Genomic DNA, 12,004 nt, shown 5'->3' on the forward strand with positions numbered 1-12,004 from the left:
GATGACCTGGAGCTGAGATGGCTAACATCCAATAACGACGACCACCATCCTATGTGCCGGTATGACTTCAATCATTAGAGAGCTTTCCCCTTCATTCCAGTTTTGCTTGGGCCCCTTGATACCACATTTGTTTTTTGACTCATGAAATCTGACAATCATACTTTTTAAAAGTTTGATGTTATCTTTATGGATTTTTCTCCAAACATTTTATGTGAGCTTAATGAAAGCATCTTTCCATCATTTGCATTGTAACACTGATTGTACAGCACAATAATTACAGGATGATCACTTGCTAGAACAGAGGTCAAAACTAGAATACCTACATGGTAGAAGTAGGCTGTTCAGCCCATCAAATCTATCCGTACATTTTCCTGTGGTTAACCCACCTGGCCTGGACAATCAAGATCCACAAGCCTGACCACCCTGGCCGACCCATTGTCTCAGCATGCTCCTGCCCCACTGAACTCATCTCTACCTACCTCGACACTGTCCTATCCCCCCTAGTCCAGGAACTCCACACATACGTTCGAGACACCACCCACGCCCTCCACCTCCTCAAAGACTTCCGTTTCCCCGGCCCCCAACACCTCATCTTCACCATGGATATCCAATCCCTCTACACCTCCATCCGCCATGACCAGGGCCTCCAACCCCTCCGTTTTTTCCTCTCTACCCTTAGCACTATTAGTGTGTGCAACACTACCTCATGTGTGATAATGATTGTTTCTGGGTCCTCACCTACCTTCGTCTCTCTGTCAATTGCTGGCATGTTCTTTGTCTCTTCCACTGTGAAGACCAACAAAAAATACTTCTTAACTGCTTCAGCCAGTTCCACATATTCCATTACAAAATCCCCCTTCTCATCCTCTAAAGGACCAATGTTTACTTTAGCAAGTCTTGAGAAGATTTGTAGCTCAGATTGAGGTTCTGGATGGAGGTTTGCTTGCTGAGTAAAATAAAAATGTTTAGCCACTCTTTTTCGTTTTATGTTTTTATAACAACCTTTGATATCTTTCTTTATATTCTGAACTAGTTTATTCTCATAATCTAGCATACTTTTATTTATAACACTTTTTATAGTTTTCTGTTGAATTTTAAAACTTTCCCAATCTTCCAGTTTCCCGCTACCTTAGCCACTTTATCAGCTCTCTCTTTCAATTTGATAGCCTCCCTTATTTCCTTACACACCCAGGGAAGATTACCCCTTTTCCTACATTCTGCCCATTTCACTGGTATGTACTTTTGCTGAGCACTGTTTGTCAACTGTCCCACCATAAAGTCTTTGCTTCCAGTCTACTTTAGCTAACACTTCCCTCATCCTATTGTAGTTTTCTTTGTTTAAGCACAGGACCCTGGTATTGGATTTTATATTTGTACTTTACATCTGTATTCTAAATTCAACCATATTACACATTTATTATTTAAATAAATGGTTGAAAAGACCTATAGTTTATCAAGTGCATAGGAGACATTTATGTAGAATAACATCCTCCCTTAGTCAATATTAAATTGACTGCTGCAGCTGCTGATACTGATTAATTTTGACAACCTATCGGAGTTAGAATTTTAATAATGACTCCGTATTGTGCAACTCCATCTAGTGGTATGACTGCAAACCATCGCAGCCCAACAAGTAAAGGTAAACCAGAGACTTGACTTCATGAAAGTCTGATAAGTGAATCCTTGTCGTTGCAGACCAAAAGTCAGCTGTGGCTAGATTTAAATACCTTCATCTCCTCCTCCACTCACCTATTGTACTCTATGCTACTTTCTCCCCACCCCCACCCTCCTCTAGCTTATCTCTCCACGCTTCAGGCTCTCTGCCTTTATTCCTGATGAAGGGCTTTTGCCCGAAACGTCGATTTCGCTGCTCCTTGGATGCTGCCTGAATTGCTGTGCTCTTCCAGCACCACTGATCCAGAATCTGGTTTCCAGCATCTGCAGTCGTTGTTTTTACCTGGACAATCCAACTAACCTGCACATTTTTCTGACTGTGGGAGGACTCAGTCACAGGAGAATAAATAAACTCAATTTAGGGAATCGAACCCAGGTCCCTGGTGGTGTGAGACAGCAGTACTAACCACTGAGCCACCACATCTCTGTTGCGTCGCTGTAGTCTTACCAGACCATAGAGGGGCTGTTGTTTCATTAGTGATAAGTGACTGGTAGTGGTGGCCCTCAGGCGAGGGAAGAGGTTGAGAAGGAGACTATTTATGCTAACCTCAATCTGGTGATGGGAATTGAACCCAAGCTATTGGCATCACAGCACTCTACAAAACCAGCATGGTGGCTCAGTGGTTAGCACTGCTACCTCATGGTCCCAGGTTCGTTTCCAGCCTCGGGCGACTGTCTGTGTGGAACTTGCACATCCTCCCTGTGTCTGCGTGGGTTTCCTCCGGATGCTCTCATAGTCCATAGATGTGCAGGTCAGGTGAATTGGCTATACTAAATTTTCTGTAGTGTTAGGTGCATTACAATGGGGTAAATGCAGGGGAATAGGTCTGGGTGGGTTGCTCTTCGGAGGGTCGGTGTCGACTTGTTGGGCCGAGTGGCCTGTTTCCACACTGTCTGGAATCTAATCTAATCTAAAACCGACAATCCGGCCAACGAAGGGAATGTTATGAACGAGTTTGAGAAGATGAGCTCCAACCCTGCCCAGTGACTGAGAGGCGGGATGGTTTCAAACTGTTTCCGAGTCAGAGGTTTGAACAGGTTCTTCCGTTTTGCAGCTGATGTAGATTGTGAGTGTGTGTAATTGCTGCTGCTGCTGCTGCTATGCCTCTGGCCGTGCGGGGACTTCTCGGGGTCTCTGTCCGCTGCTGCAGTTACTTTCACCGCCTGGTGCCCAGGACCCGGAGCCGGCCGGGCTCCGCAGGTAGGAAGCACACAGCTACATTGTAACTCCCAGGGATGCACCGTTAGATACATTTACAATCCTCTGGCCTGAATGTTAGATGGCTAATCATTTCAGACGTGCCTCATTTAATGCCCACGTTTTGGAGTTTTTAGGGTGAAATCCCTCTTTAGATTATTTTCTAACTTCCCTTTTTCTTGTTTAAAATGGACTGACACCTCCTAACCCTTTGCTGGGCCCCTGGCTTTCTCCCTGTGACCGCCACTGGGTCGTATAGCTGTGTGTGTGTTTTTCTCTCGCTTTCTACGTTTCTGTGCATCATTGCTGGATTCCTATTGCTTTGTGTGTTTATCTCTCTCTGTCTCAACACTAGGTCCCTATTACTCTGTGTGTGTCTCACTGTCTGCATCCTCGCTGGTCATTCTGTCTCCCTGTTGCACCCATTCCGGCTCTGTTGTCTGTCCTTTTTTGTCTTCATCATGGCTCTGGCTCGGCCAGCATTTACTTCCTATCCCTAATTGCTCAGAGGGCAGTTCAGCCTCACCCTCATTGCTGTGGGTCTGGAGTCATGTGTCGGCTGGACCAGATAAGGTGGAGTTTGCTTCCCTAAAGGACAATAGTGAACCAGATGGGTTTTTCCTGACAAATGGCAATGCCATGTTAAAATCACACAACATGTGAGTGTGGAGAATAAGATTATAAGACAAAATCTTATTCTCCACAGCCACCAGATGAAGGAGCAGTGCTCTGAAAGCTAGTGCTTCCAAATAAACCTGTTGGACTATAACCTAGTGTTGTGTGATTTTAACTTTGTCCACCCCAGTCCAACACCGATGTCTCCAAATCATGACAATGCCATGGTCGTCATTAGATTCTTAATTCCAGATCTTTTGTTATCAAATCCAACATTGCTGTGGTGGGATTCAAATCAGAGTTCCCAGAACATTACCTGGGTCAACAGTCTAGTAATAATACCACAAGGCTATTGTCTCCCCCTTTTGTTCTTTTACTCTTTTAATAATGGACTTCCTTCTTTTCCTAGCTCGACTGTACAGCAATAAATCCAAAGAGGTTGAGAAGTTGGTGGTATGTATCACAGTATTGGCTGCCCCCTAGTGATGAATATATGTGTATTGTACAGAAGCTGACTTAACTGTTAGAACATTACATTGCAAATGTAATGTATTTCAGACCAGCAAAAGAACAAGAATGGGCTCTTCCATAATTTTCCTGATTCAAGGTAGGTGAGGGTTTACAGTGTCATAGTAGCTGCTTATGAAAGTTTCCCTTTAGCTGATCCCAGTAAGTTTATGCGTAATGTAAAACAGCTAGCAAGGTATTTTTCTCAGGGTTCAGGACTGAATACTGTAATCAACTGTGATGAAATGTCAGAGTCCCAGAAAAACAAATTGAGGAACAGCAGAAAAATTAGGGGAAACTAAGATCCCCAATGATGTTCAATCTGAAAGTTGACCTGAGGAGGATTGAACATCAGCTTGGTTCAATTTCTCTCACCCCTGTGCAGACAGCTGTTTTAAGTTGTACATCCAGGAGTTGAGCATGTGACAATGCAGGCTGCAGGAATATGGGACTATTGTATTGTAAGGTTTATGCTTCTGAACAAAGATGTTAAACTGAGATTTTATTTTGCTGCCATTTTGTCCGATAACACAGCTCAGAGAATAGCAGGGAATTCACTCCCATCTTCCAGGTAACTTGCCTTCCTCAATAAGAGGTGTTATGATTCCAAGTGGTGATGATATTGGACAGGGCAGACCCTTGAATAAAAATCTGACTAGACAGATCATCTGTTTATGAGAGAAAATGAGAACTACAGATGCTGGAGATCAGAGTTAAAAAGTGTGGCACTGGAAAAGCACAGCAGATCAGGCAGCATCTGAGGAGCAGGAGACTCTTCATCAGGAATGTGGATATGGGGTTCTGTTTTTAATTTGGTTAGCATGGTGGTTACTTACTGAAATGTATTCACACAAGGCTGCAGATGTTCTTAAATGACAGCGTAAGTTTATTATACAAAAGTGTTTGGACAACACATCTATGTTTGTGGACTATGTGAAAAATTGTAAGATATTGGACTGTTTGGTCACTTTCCAGATTAAACAGGGTTTTCAACCAATGGAGAAGGGAACTCATGTGGTTCCTTGGAAATGAAATCAATAATTTGATGTGAGTTGTGATCTCCCTGCCAGTTACAGAAAGACAAGGGACTTTGGAAAATCAGCCAAGTCAATCGCTTATGGAGCTGAGAGGTGTGGTTTGTTGCCCTTAGCTTTGGAAGAGACTTATGTGGCCTCTGTACTGAACGTTCCCTCAACCTCTTTCTGGTTTTGGCTTCTGTTTCAAAGATCGAAGGAATCAGAAATAATAAAACTTCCAAAGCTTGGAGTAAAGCTACAATGTTTCTGTCCCCTTCTGTTGGTTGAAGAAATTGGGAACCTGGTAAAGCTTCCACGTTGCAGTGTTTGTACGACCTTGTAAACTGTGAGAAGCTGAACTGTGGCCACTTGGAATAGTTTGCTTGGAAGTTCTTCCATTGGTCAATTTAGTCAACAAGAAATCTGTGTCCTGTGAAAATTAGTTAACTTGTTTGTTTTGCAAACCGTTGCCTAATAAGGGTGTTTTCTTTTGTCTTTTTTGAAAAGATAATCTCGACAGAGTCCTTCTGTTTTGTTATGTGTGAGTTCATTTGCGTTGGGATTAAAATTGCTCAGACCGTTGAGCGTAGGAGTTGGGACATCATGTTGAGGTTGTATAGAACATTAATGTAGCCACTTCTCAGTTACTATGTACAGTTCTGGCTGTCCTGTTTTAGGAAGGATTCAGAAAAGATAAATCTTTTGTTGGAAGGACTCGAGGGTTTGAGTTCTAAGGATAGGCTAGGATTTTTTTCACGGGAGGGTAGGATGTTGAAGGTTGAACTTGTAAAAGTTTATAAAATCATGAGGGGTATAAATAAGGTGAATAGCAAGGGTTATTCTCTAGAGTGGGGAAGTCTAAATCTGGGGTGCATATTTTTAAGGTGAGGGGAGAAAGTCCCTTCTAAATCTGAGGGGCAATTTTTTCACACACAGGTGATTCATATGTGGAATGAACTGCAGGAGTAAGTAGTGAATGCAGGTGCAGATACAGCATTTAAAAGGTATTTGAACAGGATACATAAATAGGAAAGAATAGAAAGATATGGGCCAAATGCAAGCAAGTGGGACTAGTTCAGACTGGAACACTTGGTCAGCATGGGCGAGTTGGACCGGAGGGTCTGTTTCTGTGCTGTATGACTTTCTAACTCTCTCACTGTATAAGGTGGGTCGCTGTTCTAATTGTGAATCATAATTTAGATACTGGCAGAGAATTTTTGTTATGCATAGCATTACAAAAGAGAAAAAAAAGTCAATTTTACTGATTAAATCAAAACATTTATACCAATGGTGCAGCAAAACAAAATGTCAACCTGTTTCCCAACCCTAACCTTTCACAGATACTCAATTCCAGAGAAATTTCACTCCCATTTTAACTCTTTAATTTAACTGACTCCTTCCATTTCTTTACTTTGGACTATATAGTTTCACAATTCCTTTCAAAGTCTGTTGAAGCCTGCACAGTCCTGATAGCTGAAACGTTTCATTCCTAATAACATGCTCTCCTAGCTTAGAAGCTTCACAAACCGAAACACTTGGTAACTGGTTCCCTGAACTAAAAGATTAGATTAGATTAGACTACTTTTAGATTACTTACAGTGTGGAAACAGGCCCTTCGGCCCAACAAGTCCACACCAACACGCCGAAGCGCAACCCACCCATACCTCTATATTTACCCCTTACCTAACACTAGGTGCAATTTAGCATGGCCAATTCACCTGACCTGCACATCTTTGGACTGTGGGAGGAAACCGGAGCACCCGGAGGAAACCCACGCAGACACTGGGAGAATGTGCAAACTCCACACAGTCAGTCGCCTGAGGCGGGAATTGAACCCAGGTCTCTGGTGCTGTGAGGCAACAGTGCTAACCACTGTGCCACCGTGCCGCCCACAAGCTTGATTCTTTTGCTAGAAGAGTCCTTTCTCCTTTCTGAACTGAACTCAAAACCAAACATAGTGGCTTTCTGGTGTATTGTAAACTCAAAAGTATAAACATTCTATCCATCAACACTTCAGGGGTACTGCTAGGCACTTGAATGAAGTCACATATTTTTTGGAATTGATACATTTAGGTCACTGTTCCATATAACCTTCTGACTTTTTTTCTTTTAAATACAAATGTATCAGCATAATATATATTGTACACTTTGCATTACACCCGCTCCAAAGAAAAAATGGAAAGGCATTACTAAATTCCTGTTCACTTTCTCTGATTTTTTTCATTATCATTATATGTTGTGTAAACAGAAGTACATTTAGATTAAACACAGATTTTCATAACAGCCATGTTGTCCCTGCAAGTCCAGTTTGTTCACAGATTTGGTTTCATTAATTTCTGTTGTTGACAAAGCATTTGCTCTAATGTTGTCCTTACCAGTCACAGGAATGATTTCAAATTGTATGTTTGTAACATTAAGCTTCATTTCTTGTTGCAAAGTATCTCCAAAAAAAGCTGACAGATTCTCGTTTGTATACATGACAAACTTTTAAAATTTGGTCTAACAAATTAACGTTGAGCCAATACAAGAATCAGTGTCTCATTCACTATCAGGTCAAAAATCACATGATACCAGGTTGTAGTCTAACAGGTTTATTTGAATAAACTAGCTTTTGGAGCGTTGTTTCTTCATCAGGTGCGCTGAAAGTTAGTGTTTTCAAATAAACCTGTTGGACTATAACCTGGTGTCGTGTGATCTTTGACCTCGTCCAACCCAGTCCAACACTGGCACCTCCCCATCCTTCTCTATTATTCAGTATTTCTATTGACGAACATTTGGTATTTGTGAAAAATAACTGTCCGTTTGATCCCTTATATTTAATTTTATATTTTAGTCAAACAGCAGGGATACTGATGTCTCTGGCATCAGTAGCCAGTTTGAATGACTTCCTATTATTCAGTGTGACTAAAACCAGTGCAGTAGTTAGCACAGTTTTGAAGTTGTCAAAGGCACATTGCCCTTCTTTTGTCAATTCAGTTTATGCCATTCTTCAGTAAATCTGTCAGAGGAACCATTTCTGCACTGAATTCCGGAATGGAGTCCTGATAAAATCCACTTACGACATTCGCATTTTGACTTGGGTTAGGGGAAATCTAGTACGTCCCTTTATTCCGTTGCTCTGTGCACTATGTGTGAGCTTGTCCTGCAGTGTGGCCCAAATAAATTGCTTTGCTTTGGCAAATTCGCTTTTTGTTAGATTTATGACCAAACTGATTCTTGTAGCCAGTCAAACAGTTTGTTCAAGATGTTCTTGCCAGGTTCGGCTGAACATAGCTAAGTCATCAATGTAAACAATGCTGTTACACTATGCTCCAGTAAATTTGGTTAATATTGGAAATTTGCTGGTCATTTTTTATTCCAGATTGCATGACTTCACATTGGTAAGGTCCATCTGCTGTTACGTAAGCCGATATTTCTTTGCTTTATCAGTAAACGTAACTGCCCACTATTTGTTTTACAGATCACTTTTGGCCACACATTGTGCACATGTACATGTCTAGTTCTTTCAATACAGTCATCTAGTTATGGAATCTGTTATGAATCTGCTTTCCATAACAATTTGACTTTGTGATTATAAATACCAAATCTTTGTCGTCCATCCAGTTTTGACACTATCACAAAAGGTGAGCTGCAGTACTATAAGCATTCAGTGATATCAATATCCATTGCAAATTTAATCTCTTCCCTAAATTGCGCTAACTTCTCTGGATTGGATCTGTAAGGATGCTGTCAAAGAGTGTGGTGCTGGAAAAGCATAGCAGGTCAGGCAGTACCCGAGGAGCAGGAGAATCGATGTTTTGAGCATAAGCTCTTCATCAGGAATGGGAAATGGCCCAAAGGGGCTGAGAGGAAAATGGTAGGGGAGGGTGAGGATGCAATAGGTGGATGAAGTTGGGGATGAAGGTGATAGGTCGGAGAGGAGGGTGGAGCGGATAGATGGGAAGGAAGATGGACAAATGGGACAGGTCAATTTGGCACCAAATTGGAAGGTTGGATCTGGGATAAGGTGGGGGGAGCAGAAATGAGAAGCGTGAAATCCACATTGATACCTTGTAGTTGGAAGGACACAATACTGAAGATGAGGCGTTTTTCCTCCTGGCGTCGGGTGGTAAGGGTTTGGCAGTGGAGGAGGCCTGGGACCTACTGAACCCTCTGAAAGGATCTTGTTTTATGGATAACATGTTCCCAACATTAACCTTATGTACAGTCAAAGATGCTTTTCAGGTGGCCTATTTGTTGATTTATAAGTCTGTAATAGTTTTTTGACTCACTTTGATTTCTCCCCCCACCCACCACTCTCTTAAATTCCAATGAGTATTGCCCCAGTCTATATAATTAGCACCTCCACATTGTTCAAAACTGAAAGAACTGTAAATCAGAAACAAAAACATAAGTTGCTGGAAAAGCTCAACAGGTCTGGCAGCATCTCTGAAGAGAAATCCGAGTTAACGTTTCAGGTCCAGTGACTCTTCCCTTTGAGGGAGGGTCAATGGACCCGAAATGTTAACTTTGATTTTTCTTCACAGATGCTGCCAGAGTTGCTGAGCTTTTCCAGCCACTTCTGTTTCTTTTTTCCACATTATTCAGTCAGATTACTGGAAGATTGATTTTTGAATTTTCAGTTACTGATTTCCTTTCTCAATGGTTCTGGTTTTCACTTCCCTCCCTTTTTTCACTACTGTAAATAAGCTTTTCTCCTCACTATCCACCCTGTCATAATATCTCATTTACATATTAACACAACAAAGTCATTCACTTGATTTTGATTTGATTTGATCTATAATTGTCGCATGTACTGAGATCCAATGAAAAGTATTGTTTTGCATGCTACCCAGACAAATCATATCTCATGTAAGTACATCAGGGTAATAGAACAGAATATAGAATACAATGTTGCAGCTGTAGAGAAGGTGCAAAGAAAGATCAACTTTAGTCTCTGAGAGTCCTGTTCATAAGTCTGAAAACAGTGGGGAAGAAGCTGTTCTTGAATCTGTTGTGTTTGCAAATTTATGTATATTCTTCTTAATGGAAGAAGGTGGTAGAGAGTATAATCAAGGTCTTTTATTATGTTGGCTGCATTCCCAAGACTTTTCTCCCTATTTTGAGTACCCTGGATCTAAACAATATCATTGAGGTTCTTTTTGCAGTGATGTGTGCTGGTGAACTTGGAAATAGGTAACAATGCAAACAAAAACAATACCATGACCATGTCCTCAGCAACAAGATCCCAGCTATTAGCTGCTTTATCTTCTCCCATTTTCATAATCGAGATGGTTGGCAAATGAGGAGAGATTGAGTAGAATGAGGCTACACTCATTGGAATGTAGGAGAATGAGGGGGCTATCTTATAGAAGCATACAAAATTGAGAAGGGAATAGATAGGATAGAAGCAGGGAGGTTGTTTCCACTGGCAGGTGAAACTAGGATTAAGGGGTAGAGCCTCAAAGTAAGGGGGAAGCAGATTTAAGACTGAATTCAGGAGGAACTTCATCCAAAGGGTTGTGAATCTGTGGAATTCCCTGCCCAGTGAAGAAGTTGAGGCTACCTTATTGAATGTTTTTAAGGCAAAGATAGATGGGTTTTTTGAACAGTAAAGGAATTAAAGGTTATGGTGAGTGGGTGGGTAAGTGGAGCTGACTCCATGAGAAGACCAGCCATGATCTTACTGAATGGCGGAGTGGGCTCGAGGGGCCAGACGGCCTACTCCTGCTCCTAGCTCTTACTATGTTCACTCTTCAACTGCTTTTTGATCACCCCTTGAAGTTAGGTTAGTTTCTCTCGGAAACTCAAAGTAAAAGTTGAAAGTGTAGCTCCTGAGCTTTGGTTTATAAAATACCATTTAATCAATTTGTTACATTTCCTCCCCTGATGTCCATATGTCAGTTTTAAAGTACTGAATACTATGGACTCATTAGGTTACACGGGAATTCCATTATCCCAACCACTGGAAATTCCTGATAACAATGGTCAATGGGGAAAAGGCAGGAAAGTGGATGTGTGAAATGTCTGATCAGCCATCATCCTATTGAATGGCAGAGCAGGCTTGAGGGGCTGAATGGCCTAATCCTGTTCCTATTGCTTACGGTCTTTATTAATAAGCTTATTAAATTTGATTCCACCTTTCCGGTATTCCAGATTGTGGTGGTAAACTGAAGATGTAAATTGTACTATTCCCAAGTTATTCATTAATTCTTTGGCTACTTGTGACATAAGATCAAATCAAATTTAATATTTTTATTTATTTGGTGAAAGTATACCTTGAAAAGATGAACTATCGTTTCCAATATTATTTTGGATGTAAGTTTTTAATGAGGGCACTGCCTCAGGAAACTTGTTCAAGCATATATAATGGTTAGAGGATATTGATTCCCAATCCTAGTTTTATATAGAGGCCCTAGATATCCTGTTAAGACCCTGCTGAACAGTACTTTGAAAGCAGGCATTGGAGTTAAAGGCACAAGTTTAACTGATGCTTGGTGTTTCCCTACTGCCTGAAATAAATGCAAAATTTATTTTCAGGGATAACTTTCAGGGATCTATGTACATGTAATTTTGTAATTTTATGAGCAATTTGCAAAGTTTTGTTATAATACAGATGCATGATGGTCCATTGTAAACTCAGCAGTATAAACATTCCATCCATTAACACTGCAGGGCCCCTGGAGGCATAGAACATTACAGCGCAGTACAGACCCTTCGGCCCTCAATGTTTCGCTGATCTGTAGAACCAATATGAAGCCCATCTAACCTAGACTATTCCATTTTCATCCATATGTTTATCCAATGACCATTTAAATGCCCTTAAAGTTGGCGAGTCTACTACTGTTACAGGCATTCTGGATCAGTGGTGCTGGAAGAGCACAGCAGTTCAGGCAGCATCCAAGGAGCAGCGAAATCGACGTTTCGGGCAAAAGCCCTTCATCAGGAATAAAGGCAGAGAGCCTGAAGCGTGGAGAGATAAGCTAGAGGAGGGTGGGGGTGGGGAGAAAGTAGC

General features: G+C 41.4%; 1 protein-coding gene across 3 annotated transcripts in view; it reads left to right on the forward strand.

Moving 5' to 3' along the window:
* Nucleotides 1-2,692: 2,692 nt before the first annotated feature.
* The window catches only part of tk2 (thymidine kinase 2), a 26,787-nt gene continuing 17,475 nt past the window's right edge, over nt 2,693-12,004 (forward strand). Inside the window, exons 1-3 of one of the 3 annotated variants that reach the window (XM_043706541.1) lie at nt 2,792-2,875; nt 3,897-3,940; nt 4,046-4,094. Coding sequence is in view for 2 of the 3 variants with exons in the window: in XM_043706540.1 (XP_043562475.1) it covers nt 2,776-2,875; nt 3,897-3,940 (144 nt within the window). In the remaining variant the exon portion in view is untranslated. Of the gene's footprint in view, nt 2,876-3,896; nt 3,941-4,045; nt 4,095-12,004 lie in introns of all 3 variants that reach the window. The other 2 variants (XM_043706540.1, XM_043706539.1) reach the window with 2 other exon arrangements.

This window comes from Chiloscyllium plagiosum, chromosome 17 (assembly GCF_004010195.1).
Source record: "Chiloscyllium plagiosum isolate BGI_BamShark_2017 chromosome 17, ASM401019v2, whole genome shotgun sequence".
Classification (NCBI taxonomy): domain Eukaryota; kingdom Metazoa; phylum Chordata; class Chondrichthyes; order Orectolobiformes; family Hemiscylliidae; genus Chiloscyllium; species Chiloscyllium plagiosum.